The sequence below is a fragment of the Urocitellus parryii genome, chromosome 11, assembly GCF_045843805.1.
Source record: "Urocitellus parryii isolate mUroPar1 chromosome 11, mUroPar1.hap1, whole genome shotgun sequence".
Lineage (NCBI taxonomy): Eukaryota > Metazoa > Chordata > Mammalia > Rodentia > Sciuridae > Urocitellus > Urocitellus parryii.
In genome coordinates, this window is record NC_135541.1 from 101,729,217 (window position 1) to 101,751,198 (window position 21,982).

Sequence of the window (21,982 nt, forward strand, 5' to 3'; positions counted from 1 at the left end):
TTCTGGGTGCTCTAGTCATACTGTAGTTAGGTCATTTCCTTAAAATTCATATATTTGGGTCAGGCAAGATATATGCCTATAATCCTAGCAACCCAGGAGGCCAAAGCAGGAGAATCTTAAGTTTGAAACCATCCCAGGCAACTTAGTGAGACCCTGTCCCAAAAATTAAAAAGGCTGGATAGGTGGCTCAGTGTTAGAGTGTTCCTGGGATCAATCTCCAGTACTGCAAAAATAAGTAAAATAAATATTTTAAAAATCAATATAATTGGTATCACAGTTGAATTTGATTAAATTGGGCTTTTTAAAAGTCTTTAAAGTATAGGTTTGGAAATTTTTTTAACATGTTCACTTTTTTCCTTTACTTTTAAGTGCTCGCCAGAAACCTAGAACCAATTATTTAGAACTGGACCGAAAAAATGGATCAAAGCTGATTATTTTTGTAATTGGAGGAATTACATATTCTGAAATGCGTTGTGCTTATGAAGTTTCTCAGGCACATAAATCCTGTGAAGTTATTATTGGTAAGATTTTTGTTTTCCTTTTTTTGTATTTTAAAACAAATACTAAATACAAAAATGAATATGTAAAATTGTGTCAGTTTTCATCAATTAAGACTAAATTGATGGGCTGGGAATGTGGCTCAAGTGGTAGTGTGCTCACCTGGCATGCACAGGGCGCTGGGTTCAATCCTCAGCACCACATAAAAATAAAATAAAGATGCTGTTTCCACCAAAAACTAAAAAATAAATATTAAAAAATTCTCTTTCTCTTTTTTAAAAAAAGACTAAATTGATGAATGCAAAAATAAATTTTCAACCATAAAATGTATTTTATATGATTTGATATTTTTGATTATTTTATTTTGTTTATAGGCTTGGGGATTGAACTCAGAGACATCTCATGCATGCTGGGCAAACACTCCAGTGAGCAACATCCCCACTTCTTTTACTTTGAGACAGTGTCTTGCCAAGTAGCCCAGGTTGGACTTCAATTTGTGATCCTCCTGCCTCAGCCCCTGAAGTAGCTGAGGAATTACATATTCTGAAATGCATTGTGCTTATGGAGTAGCTGGTCTTACAGGCTTGCACCACTATGCCCAGCTTGATAATTTTATTTTTAAATATTCTGATTTGGGGGAAATAACCTTGTTCCTTTAAAATATTATATCCTATGATTCTGTTTCCTCTGATCATTAAGTTATTTTGGACACATAAATACATGTTTACTTCAGAAATATTAACAAATTTTTGTGGACATGAATGTGACATTTTATGGACATTAATGCCACATAGGTAAGGCCTATGAGGAATTCAGTTTTAAGAATTTCAGTTAAGCTGGGTGTGATGGTGCATACCTATAATCCCAGCAACTCAACTAAAAGTTGCTAAGACAGGAGGATCTCAAGTTCAAAGCGAGCCTCAAATTTTGTGAGGCCCTAAGCAACTTAGCAAAACCCTGTCTCAAAATAAAATGTAAAAAGGGCTGGAGATGTGGCTCAGTGGTTAAGTGTCCTTGGGTTCAATCCCTGATACCAGAAAAAAAAAGAACTTCAGTCAAAGCCATTGATGGGTAAACTCTCCTGACCTGTGGAAGTTCAGGATTTATATGTCAGTATTGCTTAGATGTTCTGTTACTAAATGATAACTATTGGGGTTCTGTTATGAGGATAGAGAAAATTCTCAGTTTTGCTCTTTAATATGTGGTACAGGGGCTAGGGTTGTGGCTCAGCGGTAGAGCACCCGCCTTGCACATGTGGGGGCCCTGGGTTCGATCGTCAGCACCACATAAAAATAAATAAAACAAAATGGATGTATTGTGCCCAACTACAACTAAAACATAAATATTAAAAAAAAATGTGGTACAAAGTAGACAGAACACTAGTAATTGGCTGTGTTTCTGATGGATTACTGAGCATGTTCAGAGACAAGGAACAATTGAACTAGTACAATATAGGCATATTTCAAGAAGATGTCTATAGAAATGTTGTTAATTTGCCCCAAAGCTATTGCACTTTGCATATTTGAAGAATAAGACAAAATATTAAGCCAAGGAAAATCAATTTAATTGCTGGCCTCTAAAAATTTATCTTTTCTCTTTTCTTCTATCAGGTTCTACACATATTTTAACACCCAAAAAGCTGTTGGATGATATAAAGATGCTGAATAAACCCAAGGATAAAGTCTCCTTTACTAAAGAAGAGTAGCTTCAGGGAAGTGGTTTAGAGGTTTATTTTAATTAATATGTTCAATTAAAAATAGAAAAAGAAAATGTTACTATCATGTAATTTAAACAATGTAAATATTTTATGGAACAATGACTTTCAAATACATTTCTTAAAGGACTGTTTATGATTATGTATTGTTGGATTTGCCACCTTTAATAATTTAAATATTGTTGCTGCTTTATAGGTGATAAGATATTAAAATGCTTTCTAAACTTTTGTTTTAACCTCTGGAACAGAATTTCTTAAAGAATTTTCAAAGCCCCTTGTGTATATATATTAATCATGTATTAAATACTTATCTATCTTATGCTGAAGTATAGTTTTTTGGGGAAAAATGATTTTTAAATGAAGATATAAAAGTAAAAACTGTAAATGTGTATGTATGATAGAATTATTTCCTATTAGTGCAGTTTTTCTTTCAACTGAAATTCACAGTTTTATTTGTAAAATAATTGAGTCATTGAGTGATTTCATAGTGAACTGTCTAGATACTTCTAAAAAACACAATTTTATGTAATTTTGAAATGATGTATGTTTAAACTAGAAAACCAAAAATAATCATGAATATTCTAAGAAAAAATAAAATATATAGTTACAAAAATTATGGGTTTTTTTCCGGAGAAAGAAGGAGAAAGTTGGAAAGTTTAAAAATTCTAAATTAGAATTACAAAGAAGAAAAAGAAGGTACCATAAAATCCAACCAAGATAACTCCTAATGACTTTTTAAAAAACGATGTGATAACTGCATAAGGTTACATCACATAAGAATATGTTTGCAAATGTGTTTATGTTATTCAAAGGTAACGTCTTCATTTTAAATCTCTCCTTTTACTTGACCTAAGAGTGTTCTGTCATTTGATGGACCATAATTTTATGTAGTACTCATGTTCAGAGTTTTGCTCTTAGAAATACAGCTTTTAAACGAAGCTTTGTGTGTGTGTGTGTGTGTGTGTGTGTGTTGCTGAGTTTTGAACCCAGGACCTCACACATGCTAAGCAAGTGTTTTATCTCTGTGCTACACCCATAGCCCTATTTTTTCATTTTTATGCAGATAGATCCATTTGTTTTCCTTTTTGGCTTCAGAATTTCATATTCTTATTCTAAGATAGTAAATTCACCCATGGTTTCTTCTAGAACATTTTGATAGATTCATTTCAGTTTTTTTATAAATAATTTTCATCTATCTGAACTTTATTTTAATATAAGAATATATGTTAGGTATTGTCTTGGCACTTGGTATTAGGTCCCATACCTCCCACCAATGTGAAGCTTTGCAGACTTTGTAGGTTCTGAAAAGCTTAGATTCTATCAATAATATACATTTGATCAAGATTTGGAAGATAGAAAGGAGGCAGAGGCCATCTTCTTCTGTGGATGTGGAAGTGTAGACAGTTGTTTGTAGCAACCAGATTCCAGGTTAGTGTCTTGTCACCTGCTTCCTGGGTAAGAGGTAATGCTGTTGGTGGTGGCAGCAGCATTAGCTTTCTGAGTCACAGATGGTAGTATGACCTTGAGTCTCCAGTTTCTGCCCCTGCAACTTTTTTTAGCAATTTAGTAAAAACCCAATTCTATTAAATCCCTTTCTACTTGAAGTATCTAGAGGGGTTTATTTCCTGCACAGAACCCTCACTCATGCAGAATTTAACACAGATCCAACTTTATTCCTTTCTGGGCAGGTGTTGTACCACATTTTATTGGGTAATCTCTCTTTCCTCAACTAATCTGAAGTACCATCTTTATCATAGAATAAATCTATTTCTGGATTTGTCTAAATTGACTTATAGTTTGTGTTTCTTTTTCCCTATTTCAACATATGGTATGTTTTTTGTTGTTTTGTTTTGCTTTACTTTTTTTGTGTTGCTGGAGATTGAACCCCAAATCCAAGGCTTTGCACGTGCTAGGCAAGTGGTCAACCATTGAGCTATATCTCCAGCCTTCATGATGTTTTAATACGTAGTGGTAGTGATCCTTAATATTTTTAAAAAATTTTTTCTATTCTTCTAGATGAATTTATATCATTTTGTTGAGTTCCCCAAAATGTTATTTGATATTTTCATTAAATTCATAGATTAACTTAGGAAAAATTGAAATCTTTGTTATATTTTAACTTTATACAAATAATGTGGATGTTAGGACTGAGAATGTAGCTCAGAGCAAGGCATGCCTAGCATGTGCAAGGCCTGGGTTTAATCCCCAGCACTGCAAAAAAAAAAAAAAAAAGTAGAATGTCTTTAAATCTTTTTATTTTTCTTCCATTTTTTAACATTGGTGCATTACAGTTGTACATAAAGGATTCATTGTTATATATTCATATATAGGCACAATATTTTTGTCTAAATCTTTAAAAAATCAAAATTTTTCTTTATATAGGTACTGTATATAGTCTTATCTTTTTTGGTTCCATTGTGGATTGGATCTTCTATTCTTTTTAAATAGGTTTTTAATATATAGAAATTTTTATTTATTTTTAAGTCTTTGAAAAATTTTTTAATATATTTTCCTAACTTGCTATTTAAGTACTGATAATAAAATAATATATAAATGCTTACTTAGTGTTTTCTATATTCCAGACACTGTTGTTGTTTTTAAGATTCTTATACAGTTCTAACATTTTTTCCTATTTCCATTTTTTTTTTTATACTGGGGCTTGCACTTATGGACATTCAACCACTGAGCCACATCCCCAGCCCTATTTTTTATTTCATTTAGAGAAAGGGTCTCACTGAATTGCTTATGGCCTATGCTTTTGCTGAAGCTGGCTTTGAACTGGATCATCCTGCTTCTGCCTCCTGAGCTGCTGGGATTACAGGCTAGGCACAGTAGGCAAGCACTCTACTACTGAGTTACAACTCCAGCCCATCATTTCCATTTTTAATTTGACAAAACTGAGGCACCAAGAGAGTTATGTAACTTGACAATAGATGTGAATATAGAGAGGAAAGTCTTGGCATTAATAAATAGGCTTTTTCTTTGAATATCTGTAATAAGAATAGTACTTTTCCAGTGAGAATTATTTCTGATGTTTTCATTTTACCTGAGAGTCTTGAATGCCTTGGTTACTCTCTGCCCAGAGTTGGAATCTGTGTGGAATATTTAGACTAACCTAATGCCCAATGACAAATGGAATTGAAAATGTGATGCCAGCAAATACTGGCCTGTTTATATATACTTAAGTGTAGAATTGGAGAGATACTTTAATGATCTCATAAGCTCTTAATATTTAAGTTGACTTTTTCCCCCAGAGTATTAGCAATGATGGGTTCTGATATCAAGTCCATAAAAAAGACTCTTGTTACTGCAACTAACTGAAATTATTTATTCACTATCTCTAACGCTATAATTTTTTATTATTTATTTATTTTAACATGAGCTCTCTTTTATACTTACTTCCTGTTGAAATTCACTTGGTAGTTTTGCTTCCTGTTGAAATTTACTTGGTTTATAAAATACAGTGAATTCACATTGTTCATACATATTGGCAAAAAACAAATAAGAAAAATATCTTCAGTAATTCTGTTCTTAGGCCCTTGGCATCTACTGCCCCAGGATCAAAGAAGTAATTCACAAGGGCACAAGATTCTTGGATTTGAGCCCTAGAGGAGTTAATTCTAGCAGTTTATTGTGTAAGATGCAATGCCTCCATAATTCAGTTCTGCATTAGATATTTTGTAACCTTTGTTGAGTCCTGTCAGGATATAAGGATTTCTTCTAAAACTGAAGGAGCAAAAAAATGCCTTCCACTTACAACAAAATTACTACCAAAATAATTGGGATTTTAAACATAAATATATATTCATAAGTATATATTCATATTAAGTGTAAATTAGGTCTATTTTATATAATTCATTAACAAGATTACAATAGAAATGAATAACAAAAAGGTGAGTTTTCTTTTGCATGGTTTAATTATTAACTAAAGTAGATGGCCCTAACTTTTTCCTAGAAAAACTTTTTACAGATAATCTCACCCTGCTATCCCTCTTGGCAGTCCAACAGGCAGAACACTGCTTACTCCGTGGAGTAAGTGCACAATGAAGACTGCCAGCTGTTTATATACAGCACCACTGCCCTTAGGCAATCCTGAGCCCCTTGGCTCACAGCAGTAGGGATACAATTTTACTTAACAAGCTGGTTTTTCTGCTTTATTACTGGAACAGAATTAGAAGAAAGGTCTGTAAGAACTGACACACACATGCATGAGAGAGGAGACAGCCAAGGTTACAGGATCAGTAAGTATAAAATTATCCTTATAAATCAAGGCCTGTAACTTTAATAGAACTCCTAAATGACATTGCCCTATTTCTTTATTTCTTGAATTAGCCACATTGCAGTGATTGCTGGTAATGATTCACAGTCATCAAAAAGCTGTAAAATTACATTTAGAATATGGTTTAATAGGCATAGATGAGCCATGTTTTTAAATAAAAATGATTACACTTGCAAGTTTCTATAAAGGTCAGTTTAAAGAATAAGGAATATTCATCAATGGTAGTTATTTCTAACCATATTTCCATGGGTTTGTTTCAGTGTAACCATGAACTTTTAAAAATTGTGTATATGCACATATTTCTATGGGAGGGCAGAACATGGGGGAAGGGGAACTCCATATCTTTCATCAGATTCTCAGAGATAAACCCCAAAAAAGATAAAGGACTAGCTGGATGCAGTGGCAAACACCTGTAATCCCAGAGATCACAAATTCTAGGCCAATCTCAGCAATTTAGTGAGACCTTCAGCAAATTAGCAAGACCCTATTTCAAAAAAATAAAAAGAACTGGGATGTAGCTCAGTGCCCCTGGATTCAATTCCCAATACCCCCCCCCACAAAACAATAAGGACTAATGAATCATCTAAGAACACTTCAACCAAATCAAATTTGGAGACAGTGATACTTAGTATATAAAACACTATCAAGTTATGATTAAATTTAATTATTTTATGAAGCTAGAAGTCTGTTAGAGCTACTAGAAAACGAAATTCCAAGAAATTGAATTTATATACATTGCCAGTGGGACTGCAAATTGGTGCAGCCAATATGGAAAGCAATATGGAGATTCCTTAGAAAACTTGGACCAGAACCACAATTTGACCCAGCTATCCCACTCTTTGGTCTATACCCAGAGGACTTAAAAACAGTGTACTGTAATGACACACCCCCATCAATGTTTATACCAGAACAATTCAAAATAGTCAAACTGTGGAACCAATCTATATGCCCTTCAAGAGATAAACGGATGAAGACACTGTGATTGATATATATAATGAAATATTTTTCAGCAATAGAAGAATAAAATTATGGCATTTGCAGTAAATGGATGAAGTTAAGAATATCATGCTAAGCAAAGTAAGCCAATCCCAAAAAACCAAAGGTCGAATGTTTTCTGATAAGTGGATGCTAATCCATAATGGGTGGCAGGGCATGGGATGAGTGGAGGAACTTTGGATCAGCCAAAGTTCCCCATAAAACTGGGGAGGGTGGGGGACATGGGGATAGTAAAGATAGTGGAATGAGATGAACATCATTATGCTAGGTACATGTATGATTGCACAAATGGTGTGACCCTACTTTGGGTTTAACCAGAGAAGTGAAAAATTGTGCTCCTTTTGTGTACAATGAATTGAAGAATATTCTGCTGTCATGTATAACTGGTTAGAATAGATAGATAGATAGATAGATAGATAGATAGATAGATAGATAGATAGATAATTGAGTTTAATGATCCAGTTGGCCCCCCACCTACCTTTTATGTGGCACTAGGGATTGAACCTAGGGCCTCACACATGTTAGGCAAACACTGAGCTACCTCCCCTGTCCAATTTTTGTTTTGAGACAAGTTCTCAAGAGTTTCCCAAGGCTGGCCTGGAATTTGAGATCCTCCTGCCTGAGCCTCTGGAGTAGGTGGGAATACAGGCGTACTCCACTGCACCTGGCTAGAAGGGACTGCTTTATGGTGCCAGGTCATGTTGACTGGGCCCCTTCTGACTAGTTAACTGTGAATATTCTGGGGTATTTATTTTTAAACTGAAAAAAGAGGGTTTTTTTAATGGGGGGGGGTATGTGCTGGGGATTGAACCTGGGGACACTTTACCACTGAGCTACATTCCCAGTCTTTTTTTATTTTTTATTTTGAGACAGGGTCTCACTAAATTGCTGAGACTGGACTTGAACTTCCAATCCTGCTGCCTCAGCCTTCAAGTCGCTGGGATTATAAGCATGTACCACCTTGGCCAACTAAACTATCGCATTTCAAAGTTTAGTCTGACTACATGGCATCTAGCAGGAGTGACTCCATTCTAGTTTGGTTTGGTCTACTACAGGAGCTTGACACAAAAGGGAGCCATCACAAATTTTATGTAGTAGAATATATACAGCTTAAGCTCCCTCTTCTCTTTTACAATACTGCCCTAAGTCTTTGTTGTCTTCTTATATTACCACAGCCAAAATTAAATTTAGCCACAAAGTCAGTTACTTTCCAGTTGGCCTTTTCATTATCTCTTCCATTGTATCCTAAACCAAGATCCAAGCCTCAAAGTTAAAAATAACCCATTGTCCAGCCTGCTAGACAAACAGCAACTGCCTTGGTTGGCACAAAACTTTAAAGTGGGAGTGCATTTAACTCCTTCCTGACGGCTGAACCAAATTCTAGGGGTTGGGAAACCTTTTGTTGAATGTTAAGAGTGCATGAAAATTTTCCTATGTTCATAAATGAATACATGACCAGTGTAACTCCACACCATTACAACCACAACAATGGGAAATTATACTCCTATATATATAATATGTCAAAATACATTCTATTGTCATGTATAACTAAAAAGAACAAATTAAAAAATATAGAAAAATTTTTTAAAAAGAGTGTGTGGAGTTAGGAGACCTCAGGAATAATCTGCTGCTTTGTCATTAGGAGGTAATAAATCAACAGCTTGGTACACACCTGCAATCCCAGCAGCTTGGGGGAGGCTGAGGCAGGAGGATTTTGAGTTCAAAGCCAGCCTCAGCTACTTAGCAAGGCTCTAAGCAGCTTAGTAAGACCCTGTCTTTAAATTAAAAAAAAAAAAAAAAGCTGAGGGATGTGGCTCAGTGGTTGAGCCTGGGTCCAATCCCCAGTACCAAAAAAAAAAGCTTGCCATAGCATTCTGTGGGGAATGTTATCAAATGTACTTAATTCCTGGTATGCAGTTTTGATTATCTTTTTCTAAAATTTCATTAATCTAGGACTTTTTTTGATTATTGACTTCAAAAAATTCTTAAACAGTAACTTTAATTCATAATATAACTTTAATTCATAATATTGTAAGAATATCATACAGCATAGTAAATAAAGAAAAAGTAAAAATTCCTCTTCTCCCTAACATCATCAAAATGGCGATATTACCAAAAGTTCTCTATAGGTTTAATGCAATGCCAATCAAAATCCCAACAGCATTTCTTGTAGAAATAGATAAAGCAATCATGAAATTCATATGGAAAAATAAAAGACCCAGAATAGCAAAAGCAATTCTAAGCAGGAAGTGTGAATCAGGCGGTATAGCGATACCAGATTTCAAACTACATTACAGAGCAATAGTAGCAAAAACAGCATGGTACTGGTACCAAAACAGGCGGGTGGACCAATGGTACAGAATAGAGGACACAGAGACTAATCCACAAAGTTACAACTATCTTATATTTGATAAAGGGGCTAAAAGCATGCAATGGAGGAAGGATAGCATCTTCAACAAATGGTGTTGGGAAAACTGGAAATCCATATGCAACAAAATGAAACTGAATCCCCTCCTCTTGCCATGCACAAAAGTTAACTCAAAATGGATCAAGGAGCTTGATATCAAATCAGAGACTCTGCGTCTGATAGAAGAAAAAGTTGGCTCCGATCTACATACTGTGGGGTCGGGCTCCAAATTCCTTAATAGGACACCCATAGCTCAAGAGTTAATAACAAGAATCAACAAATGGGACTTACTTAAACTAAAAAGTTTTTTCTCAGCAAGAGAAACAATAAGAGAGGTAAATAGGGAGCCTACATCCTGGGAACAAATTTTTACTCCTCACACTTCAGATAGAGCCCTAATATCCAGAGTATACAAAGAACTCAAAAAATTAAACAATAAGAAAACAAATAACCCAATCAACAAATGGGCCAAAGACCTGAACAGACACTTCTCAGAGGAGGACATAAATCAATCAACAAGTACATGAAAAAATGCTCACCATCTCTAGCAGTCAGAGAAATGCAAATCAAAACCACCCTAAGATACCATCTCACTCCAGTAAGATTGGCAGCCATTCTGAAGTCAAACAACAACAAGTGCTGGCGAGGATGTGGGGAAAAGGGTACTCTTGTACATTGCTGGTGGGACTGCAAATTGGTGCGGCCAATTTGGAAAGCAGTTTGGAGATTCCTGGGAAAGCTGGGAAGGGAACCACCATTTGACCCAGCTATTGCCCTTCTCGGACTATTCCCTGAAGACCTTAAAAGAGCGTACTACAGGGATACTGCCACATCGATGTTCATAGCAGCACAATTCACAATAGCTAGACTGTGGAACCAACCCAGATGCCCTTCAATAGATGAATGGATAAAAAAAATGTGGCATTTATACACCATGGAGTATTACTCAGCACTAAAAAATGACAAAATCATGGAATTTGCAGGGAAATGGATGGCACTAGAGCAGATTATGCTTAGTGAAGCTAGCCAATCCCTAAAAAGCAAATGCCAAATGTCTTCTTTGATATAATGAGAGCAACTAAGAACAGAGCAGGGACGAAGAGCAGGAAGAAAAGATTAACATTAAACAGAAACATGAGATGGGAGGGAAAGGGAGAGAAAAGGGAAATTGCATGGAAATGAAGGGAGACCCTCATTGCTATACAAAATTACATATAAGAGGTTGTGAGGGGAATGGGAAAATAAACAAGGAGAGAAATGAATTACAGTAGATGGGGTAGAGAGAGAAGGTGGGAGGGGAGGGGAGGGAGGATGGTAGAGGATAGGAAAGGTAGCAGAATACAACAGTTACTAATAGGGCATTATGTAAAATTGTGGATGTGTAACCGACGTGATTCTGCAATCTGCATTTGGGGTAAAAATTGGGAGTTCATAACCCACTTGAATCTAATGTATGAAATATGATATGTCAAGAGCTTTGTAATGTTGTGAACAACCAATAAAAAAAAATTCCTCTTCTCCCAAAACACCCAGTTTTATTTCCTAGAGGTCACTTAAGAATTGTATGCATCTTTCCAGCAAATGGGTATATCCTGTAACAAAACATGCACAAATGTGGTCACACTAGATATACTGTTAGGTATCTTTTCTTCATTATCTGCCTTGCAGATAATCCACCTCTTTTCAGTGGCTGCAGAGTATTATTTGTTAATCATCATATAGAGTATTTAAGATTTGTTTTCCCTAAAGGTGCTACAATGATCCAGCAGCCCTTCTTATACCTGTATGGTAACATATTGTATGGGTTATCTATAAATTCCAAGTCGTGAATTGATGGTCAAAAGATAAGTGCTTTTTGAATCTATAGATTTTGGTAGCTACAAACAGCCCCTGACTTGCAATTGTTGGATTGTTAATTCTTTCAACTTTATGATGGTGCAAAATTGATATGTATTCAGTAGAACTTGTACTTCAAATTTTGAATTTTAATCTGCATACCCTTTCTTACTAGTGATATGTGGCATAATACTCTGTTAATGCTCTTAGTGACAGCCAGCCACAGCTCCCAGTTAGCTGAACAGTCACAAGGGGAAACAAGTGATACTTTACCGTGTGTGTGTGTGTGTGTGTGTGTGTGTGTGTGTGTGTGTGTTGTTAAGCAATGGTTTTTTGGGTTTTGTTTTGGTATTGGTACCAGGGATTGAACCCAGGGACACTTAACCACTGAGCCACATCCCCAGCCCTTTTTTATATTTTATTAGAGACAGGATCCACTGAGTTGCTTAGGGCCTCACTAAGTTGCTGAGGCTGGGTTTGAACTTGCAATTCTCCTGTCTCGGCTGCCCAAGTCACTGGGATTACAGGTGTGAACCACCACGCCTGGCTAGCAATGTTTGGTAGGTCAGGTGTTTCACATGCATTTTTTAAAAATATTTTTAGCTGTAGATGGACACAATATTTATTTTTTATTGTGGTGCCCAGATTCAAACCCAGCACCTCACACATGCTAGACAAGTGTTCTACCACTGAGCTACAACCCCAGTCCCTCACATGCATTTTTTACTTGGTATTTTCAGTTTACTATAGGTTTATCAGGATGTAAAATTTCCTTCATAATGGAGGATCATCTGTATTAACAAACTGCTTTCCAAAAAAGCTTCACCAACTTATAATTCCATCAACGTTGTATGAGAACACCCATTTGTTTCCATCTTCACTGACAAAGTTTTTTCAAACTTTAATTTCTTCCATACTATTAATAGGTGAAAGTAGATTTTATTTCATTTTGTTTTCTTTATTATGAATTAGGAAGGACATAGATTTATTTAATATAAATATTTGTTGGTTGCTTTTGATTTTTTAAGAATCAGAGGGTTTTGTTTTGTTTTGTTTTCATTTAAACACTTTGTTGACCACTTCTTATGGTTTTGGTGCTTCCTGTAGAAAATAATCTTTCTCAATTGTGTAATAAGTGAAATACTTTGGGGGGCAGATCAAGTTTTCTTTATCTTTTTAACTCTTGGTTACTTTGTGTTGAACTAGTAGTATTTCAGTTGATTCCTCCATCTCTCTGCTTTGGCAAGATCTTCTGCAATACCTTTAATCATTTGATCAGTAGTTTTTTTCAAAATGGTTGCTGTCTTTAGGGCATGATCCAAAGCCGAGTTTAAAATCTACAGAGGAAAAGTCCACATGTTTTAGTTACATAAGCTTACTAATGTTTCTGGTAATTGGCTTCTTTCATTATTAAACATGGCAAGATGGAATTTTTGGAGCATTCTGTTTTCCACACAGTTTATTTCTGTTTTTGAGGGTTGGTTTCCTAGGAAACCAGTCAGATGGAATATATTTGTTAGGGAAAGGGAGAGAGAAAAGATCAACGTGTGACGGATGAGCATGAATCAGAGGGTGAGGTCAGCAACCTGCTGGTCTGTTTCCCTGCTGCAGAGAAAGAAAAAAAGAAAAGTTCTTAGGGGGCATTGAAGGGGTCCCAATTAGGGGCCATACCACTGAGAGACCACCCAGGGAGACAGTGCACAAATGTGGAACATCTGAAAGTGGCCTGAGGATAAGTGTTACTGGCTTGAAAATAGGAAACTGCTGGCAACCCTAACCACAGTGTCCCTGGAACACACTCCAGACCTTCAAGCCTGGGCCAGGGGAATCCTGCAGCATAGGCACCACCCACAAAACACTTTCTCCAGGAAATGTCCTTTGGAACCAATTTAGGAATGATACAAACCACATGGCAGGTCTCTAGGTTAGTACTGAGCACAAAATGCTTTTAACAGAGCATTTTCTGAAAACCTATACTGTAATGACTTAAAAGCTAATAGTTCTGTAGTTTTAAGATTAAACTTATGAGCTGCAAGATTCTAGAACCTTTTTTCTAAGTCCTCACCTTAGATTCTGTTTCTTCGGAGCCACTAAAGCCACATAAGGATTTGCTTCCAGGAATCCTGAAGGAGTGAAAAAGGAGTAAAGGTATTGCAAGTCTGAGCTGTAGGTCATGAAAGTCTTAAGATTTTAGATTTCTTTCTAGAAGGCAAAAACACATTCATTGGTACTTGTGCCACCCTCACATAACCCTCCTGTTCCAGTCAGCACTGGTTTAATAAAAGGCTCTTTGGGGTCTGGGGTTGTGGCTCAGTGGTAGAGCGCTGGCCTAGCACATATGAGGCCCTGGGTTCGATCCTCAGCACCTTATAAAAATAAATAAGTAAAATAAAATAAAGATATTGTGCACAACTATTACTACAAAGGCTCTTTGGGGGCAAGAGGTTGGGACGATACATACATGTGTGTACACACACACAGCCTTTCATAGCTCTTGTTTGTCCTGTGGACTTACCACCAACCACAGCTGACTTCGGAACAAGGTTGTTGCCATGATCAGGAGGGCACAGTTCTTCTAGAATTGGCCTCCTTTTTCTTTGAAACAGACAGGCAAGACTCCAAAGGGATTTTTACCTCATTTTCATTTTTGGGGGAACCAGTCTTATACCCTGAATATTTATAAAACAAATACACATATAAAATGGCCAACCATAGGCACCTTGGATAGAGTTTATTCTAGCACCAATGAGCTTACACAGTAAGGAAGCTGAGGTGGTAGAAAAATAAAAGAAGCATCTCTTTAAGTCAATAGGCCCCCCTAGACTACTACATTCTAATTATGGTTCTGTTGCTGAGGGATGGCCCGAAGTCTGCACTGGGTGACTGGCAGGGCCATTGTATTGTTCATAACTAGGGGGTTTATTCGCATAGCATGTATGATGGGCAATGCAAGTAGTGATGCTTTTCTCAACCATGAGAAAGTAGCCCTGAGAGCTGCCATATAGACTTGCCTGTCCATCCTTGCTTCATCCCTCTACTAAGCCTTACTTTGGTACTTGCATTTAGGAGCAATATCATCTCCAAAAAGACTTATTTCAGATACTTGTGACCTCAGAACCTCCCTTCATCCCTCTTTCCTTACCACATTAACATTAGTTGGTTCTGCTGTTTAGCACATTGGATCTGACCTCCACATAAGTGTTGTCCATTCTGCATCAGGGTCTCCTAGCTGATGAAAAATGGCTGGGGGTGGCAGTGGGCGGTGGTGCAGTGGGAAGAGCATGGGCTTTACCCTGTGTCCAGTTATCATTTTCAATAATATTAATAACAGCTGTCATTTGCTTAGTAATTTTTATGAACTGGGTACCATTCTCAATATTTAATGTATTGACTCAGTCCTCAATGAATTTGCACTATTATTGATTTCCCTGTTTTACATATGGGGAAACAGAGGCACAGAGAAGTCAAATAACCTGCCAAAGGGCACAACCAAAATGGAAACCCCAGAAGTCTTCAAAGACTACATTTTTAAGCCCTATGCTGTACTATGATAGTGGATAGTAGATTCAGACTGAGTTGATCTGATCGCAGAACTGAATTATTAGGCACCCTGCTTGCTATTGGTTCTGCCTCTTGAATGCATATACTTCTGTCTCCATGACTACCACTGTCCCACCTGGATCATTGCATTAGCCTCTTTATTTGGCCTCTTTGTTCCACCTTTGGCTCCTCTAGTCTATTTCAAAGTGAATTAAAACATTACAAAACTCTCTTCCTTGGTTTCCCATCATTCCCAGATAAACACATTGTATGCATCTAACCAATGATAGCTAATTTCATGACTTTTAGTAATAACAAAATGATACTTACTTTCCAGGTGTGGGCTCATGTTCACCTTGAAAGAATTTTGAATTCACTCTCTGGGAACAGATCCTTTTTGGTTTTGGACAAACTGAAAATGATTAGCTATGATTAAATTGAGAGCAAAAAATGATCCCCCAAATTAAATAAACTTCATTTGAAAACGAAACAATTCCCAGATGATGATGTATATCATTTCCTGAACTTTTCAATGTGAATAAAATATTTCATAAAATTTTAATAAATATGTAAATAAAGGAAACACAGAAAACAAGAAATTTTCTATCAAGTCTTCTGAATTCATGAAAAGAAGGGCAACTTTTAAAAGGAATTCTATTAACAGACAAGAGACCAAGAGTTTAGAATCCTTTAGGATTCTAAACACCTTTAGGTGTTTGCTGTTAACCAGGGCATGTTGTCCAACTTCTGTGGCTCAACTACTTTATCTGATAAATGGAGAGATAATAGCTTCCAGGAGATTGGAAGTTCCTGAAATCCTCTCCAACTTCAGAGAAATCTAGGAGTCAAAAACTAGCAATTTTATGTTAACACAATTCTGAGTTGGGCATGGTGGTGCATGACTATAATCCCAACAACTCAGGAGGCCAATGTTCAAGGCCAGCCTTAGCAATTTACTGAGACCCTGCATCAAACTTAAAAAGGGCTGGGGATGTAGCTCAGGGGTAAAGTGCCCCTGGTTCAATCCCCAGCGCGCACACACACACACACACACACACACACACACATCAAAAAGATAATTTGAGACTAAACAGAAAAGAAGTATGTAGGGGGGCTGTGGTTGTGGCTCAGCAGTAGAGCGTTCGCCTCGCACATTCGGGGCCCTGGGTTCAATCCTCAGCACCACATAAAAATAAATACATGAAATAGAAGTATTGTGTTCAACTATAACTAAAAAATATTTTTTAAAAAAGAAGTATGTAGGAAAGTCACCATGAAAGATAGGAAGAAAGAAAAAGGAAGAGGGACAAGCCATCAGCTAGCAAATCTGCTGAGGTCCCTTCTTCTCCATTCTTTCTCTGTTTTTCTCTTCCTCTTTTCTCTATCTTCCTGCTTTCTCAACCCAGGTCTCCTGCTGTATTCACTGGTGTTAGTAGCCAGGCTTCGCTTCTATCCAGAGGGTCCCACTGGACAAGGGAAACTGGAAGGGATTGTCCCTCAGACATGGAAGGCAGGACAGAAGCCAAAAAGTCCAGATTTTAGTCATGCTGACCACCTGGCATTGGGTCATGATGAACGGAGGCACTAATGAGCTCAATCATAATTTTTTGGTGGTCTCCAAATGTAACTTTGGATTTTGTGGAAACATAGAAACTCAGAAAGCCCACAGGGTCATCAGATCCAGTTCTAGTCTAGTCCACGGATCTATAATATCAGACAACATACATTGTCTCCCAGATTGGGGCTCAAGGCCTGTAACAGCCCACTCCGTTTTCTATCAGCTCCAATTACTGGAAAGTTCCTTTCCAACACCGGAAAAAAGCTGCCTCTACCCTCTTAGTCACTGTGACTTCTACCCCCTTAGCCACTGTGTTTACTAAGGGAGTTCAAGATCACATCTCAGTGGCTCAGGTGTATTCCTCATACATGGATTGGAATAACAGTTCCCAAGACTGAGGAGATAGTAAAGAAATCTGCTTCTGCAGGGTCTTAGTGACTTTCAGTTTGAGAGAATACATCTCACTGGAGGATTTGGCAGCTGGCGGTGAGTAGGGGAGACACAGCTAAGGTCAGTCAGGTAAATGACATTGTTTAATTGAGCACTAGCAATAGGGAAAAATAAGAAAATTCTCCCTGGTCTCCTTTCCCCAGGGGAAGAGTTCTGAAGGGATGAAGGAAAGGATGTGGCCCCTGTGAGAGAATTAAATGTGGCTGTCACTAGGGTAAAACAAGAGGAATTTTCTTCCGTCCTTCGTCCTTCGTGTTCCCAGGGCGCACCACATTTTGCCTTGAACTTTCCTTATGTGCATATAAGTTCCTTTCTGTAATTGGAAACCCCTTGAGAGGGAGGAGCCATGTCTTAGTCATCCTTATAAATAAATGTGGGATTTTAATTTTCTTGAAAGACAGCAAAATTTCACATTGAAAATGAGCTATATGATGTCTAAGAAATATAAAAATGGTCTATTTTTTTCTACATACTTTTAGAAAGGATATATTTAAAAGCTGTAGCCACTCTGAATAGTGGCGATTATTCAGTCATTTGTTCAGCAAACATTTATGCTTTGTTACTGATTTGCCCTGGTGTAACAATAACTTTCAAAGTCATTTATCGCTAGGATTTTATATTTCTCACCCCCCACTGTCCTCTTGCCACCCAGGTGTAGGGCTGAATTTGGAAGTGTCAGGTGAGTGCAGGACACTTGGGCAGCAGACTAGAGGAGAGGGCAAGGCTCTCCAGGGAGAAGCAGTGGCCAATGTCACATGGGCAACCCACACAGACAGGATCCTGCAGGTGATGTACTTACGAGGTGAAGAATTTTTATTTTCATCTGAAGACTGGACAAAGGCACCTTTTCTGCTATGATTTAAGTAATTCTGTCCTGGGGTGTTGTACCTATAATAAAATTCTAAGAAGAAAAGATTACAAATGCAATTCATTGCTTGGAAACAACAGCTCTCACTACACTTAGCCTTGCAGAGGCCCCCAAGTTGGTCTCACCGTTCAGTGGTTCTTTACTGCAGACGTTTTGGTAGTTAAGAATATTATTGCCGCAGTCCTCACATTTGTTCCTTTGCCACCCAGTGTCAGAACCAGAACAGAACCTGGGTTCTGTGTCAGAACCTAAAAAAAAGCCCAAGTTACACAAAGGAGGTGTGAGTTTCTTGAATATAGTCATTAAATGTGGTGTGGAGAGTAGGGTTGTAACACACAGGGCATGCATTAGACACCAAAGTGTTCACCTCCTCGGCTGTGTTTCCAAGGGATGTTGTCAGCAGGAAAGGAACATCCTGGATCCTCTTCTGACAACAGAGATATTTTGGTAAGTGACAGATCTGATAATGAAAGTCTCAAGATGTGCCTAGTACATATATAGATGCACGTCTACTGAGTTGAGTGGGAATTTGACCCAGTGAATTAGGCAATGTTGCATTTGTACGTTTGTTTGGTTTTTTTTCCCTAGACTTACCCTGATATATCCATATTCTTAAACTCAGACTCTATTATGGTCAAGAGCTTTTGTTTTGTCATCTACACAACTGAAAAGATAATTTTCCTGTATGTGGCATTCATAAGTCCATGAGAATCTGAGTGATAACTTGACTCTCTTAGCTAAGAGGCTAGGTAGCAGCAGAGAGCTCAAGTGCCTGGTGCAGATCTAGAACTTGCTGGGCGGTGGAATTCCCCAGGGAGGGCCAGAGCGTGAAAGCACAGGGCCAGACAGGGGAGCATGTAAGTATGAATCACCAATGGAATGAGTTTGAACGCCTGTGGTTAAACATGACTCTGGTACTTATTAGCTGTGATAGTTGAAAATATGTCCACAAATTCCTTGATGCTCTCTTTAAATGATGGAACCTGGGCTGAGGTGTAGCTCAATGGTAGAGTACTTGCCTAGCACTCCATCCCCAGCACCACAGGGGGAAATAAAGGAGCCTAATTCATCCCTGGGAGGGCTGGATTTAGTGACTCAATTCAAACAAATAAGTGATGATGGCTTATAACATCCAAAACGAGACCATAAGAGACATTGAGGCTTCCACACCTCTCTCTCTCTCTCTCTCTCTCTCTCTCTCTCTCTCTCTCTCTCTCTCTCTCTCATCACTTGCTCCAGAGAAAGCTGGGCACCATGTCATGACCTGCAAGCAGCCTATTGCAGAGGCTCTTGTGGCAAGGAGCTAAGACCTCCTGCCAATGACCACGTGCGTGAACCACCTTGGAAGCAGCTCCTCATGTGTCAGTTGATCCTCCAGATGACTGCAGCCCTGGTATAGGTTTGAATGTAACCTTGTGTGAGCCTGAGCCTGAGCCAGCCAGCTGAGCCAGCTAAGCCATTCCCAAATTCCTGATCCACAGAAACTGAGATATTTTAGATTCATTATTTTGAGCCATTAAATTCTGGGATACATGATTACACAATGATGGATAACCAATCACACTAGTTCTTTGACCTTGATAAGCCACTTAATTTCCCTGAGCCTTCATTTCCTTATTAAAGATAATAATTCCTACTTTAAAGGAGTGTTGTAATCATTAAATGACACTATATCAATGGCTCTCAAACTTTTGATTTCAGAATCTTTCACACTTTTACAATTGAGGACACTATACAACATGTGTTTCTGTGGGGATTTTTAAAAATCTACCACATAATATATGCCAGTTTATATACCTGAAGTTAAATATATCCTTCTGATTTGGAGAAGAGCTATCATACAACATTCAGTCAACTGAGGATGAATTGGTAGAGATGTCTTGATATATAAATTGCAAATAATTTCTGTATTCAGATTTCCCAAGACTGAATGGATGCTTCTGGGTTTTTTGTTTAAAATAGTTTTGAACTGACACATTTTTTAAATTTTATTATGTCATTTAAAAATAATAAGGGCTAAGACCAGGTATGGTAGCACAAGCCTGTAATTCCAGCAGCTCAGGAAGCTGAGGCAGGAGAATCGCAAGTTCAAAGCCAGCCTCAGCAAAAGGGAGGCGCTAAGCAACTCAGTGAGACCCTGTCTCTAAATAAAATACAGGGCTGGGGATGTGGCTCAGTGGTTGAGTACCCTGAGTTCAATCCCTAGTACCTGCCCCACAAAATTATTATAATAATAATAAGGATTAGGGCTGAGGTTGTAGCTCAGTGGTAGAGGGCTTGCCTAGCATGTGTGAGGTACTGGGTTTGATCCTCAGCATCACATAAAAATAAATAAATAAAATAAAGGTATTGTGTCCTTCTACAGCTAAGAACAATTTAAAATAATAATAATAATAATAACAATAATAAGGGCTGAGGGTGTAGCTCAGTGTTAGAACAGCTGTTTAGCATGTGAGAGGCCCTAGGTTCAATCCCCAGCATCACCGAAAATAACCATAAGCAGAGCTCTGTGGCTTGTGCCTATAGTCACAGCTATTTGGGAGGCTGAGGCAGGAAGACACCTGAGCCCAGCCGTTCAAGGCCAGCCAGGGTAACACAGCAAGACTGTATCTCTAATAAATAAATAAATAAAATAATAGGCTTATGTTAACAAAGTAACATGTTTTTAATAAAAATAAACTATGTTCCAAATGTTTTAGAAATGAGAAGAGTGCTATTATTTTATATTTTGGCAAATTAAAGGTCTGGCTTCATAGAAGGCAGCTGAATTCCACAGATGTATCTCCATCAATCTGTTACAATATTGGCCTTGCTGGAAAAGGGGTGGACTGCATGGCCTCTCTGAGAGAGTTTCAGGGAACCCAGAGGCCCTCTGACCACAGCTTGAAAACCCCTACTCTGTTATAGCATCTGGTATTAAGTGTTAATCCATGAGACCTCTTAATTGAAAAATGTACCATCACAGAGAGCCCAGATCAGAATGGAGAGTGACCTAACAATACGGAGCTGAAGGCAAGGCTCTGGCAACAGGGTGTGTGATTGCACACACCAGCCATCTGGCCTCCAGCTTCCTCCAAGTTGGGCTCCAGCAGCGACATTCAAGCTCAGGAGTTGCCTGAGCAGGCAGGCCTCTGGCCCCGCCTCTTCATTCACCAGGACAGTTCCGCCAGGGAATGCATCTCTGCTTAAACTAGCCTGGGAGAAAGGGTCTGAAGACTAAAATCATTGAATTCCATGTACTTGTGCCCTCTGGGTCTCCTGCCAGTTCTAACTTTATTTGCTTCTATGAAATATGTTTGAACAAGTCAGTAGCAACCCCCGTGATGCTGTTAACCTTCCCACGGACAGTTATGGGTCATGCTGGGCAAAAGATGGACAGATTGACCAGATTCCTCTGTGACTCTAGCTAGAAACAGGTGTTGGCACTTCATCCTACTTAACCACATCTTTTTTTCCACATTTTTTACTGATGCCTTATAGTTGTACATAATGTGGGATTTGCTGTTCATATTCATACATGCACATGATATAACAATATAATTGGGCCAATATGAATCCCCAGTATTTCCCTTTCCCTCTCCTCTTCCTTCTCCCTGGTCCCTTTCTTCTGCCCCACTGATCTCCCTTTGATTTTCACGAGATCCCACCCCTCCACCTTCCTTTTTCTTCTCTAGTTTCCATATCCGAGAGAAAACATACGACTTTTGCTGAGTTTGACTTATTTCACTTAACATAATGCTCTCAAGTTCCATTCATTTTCCTGCAAATACATGATTTTCATTTTTCTTTATATCTGAATAAAACTCCATTGTGCATACATACCATATTTTTAAAAT

General features: G+C 37.9%; 2 protein-coding genes across 3 annotated transcripts in view; one reads left to right on the forward strand and one right to left on the reverse strand.

The window, feature by feature from the left end:
• Nucleotides 1–3,634, forward strand: part of Stxbp3 (syntaxin binding protein 3) — a 71,668-nt gene extending 68,034 nt beyond the window's left edge. For both annotated transcript variants that reach the window (XM_077791140.1, XM_026402779.2), the window contains 2 exons: nt 370–521; nt 2,109–3,634. In XM_077791140.1, coding sequence (XP_077647266.1) covers nt 370–521; nt 2,109–2,203 — 247 coding nt within the window. In that variant the 3' untranslated portion in view covers nt 2,204–3,634. The remainder of the gene's footprint in view (nt 1–369; nt 522–2,108) is intronic.
• Nucleotides 3,635–12,932: 9,298 nt separating this feature from the next.
• The window catches only part of Aknad1 (AKNA domain containing 1), a 37,101-nt gene continuing 28,051 nt past the window's right edge, over nt 12,933–21,982 (reverse strand). The window contains 6 exon segments of the mRNA XM_026402783.2: nt 12,933–13,067; nt 13,796–13,887; nt 13,890–13,932; nt 15,597–15,682; nt 18,078–18,179; nt 18,272–18,394. Of these exon segments, the coding sequence (XP_026258568.2) occupies nt 12,933–13,067; nt 13,796–13,887; nt 13,890–13,932; nt 15,597–15,682; nt 18,078–18,179; nt 18,272–18,394 (581 nt within the window).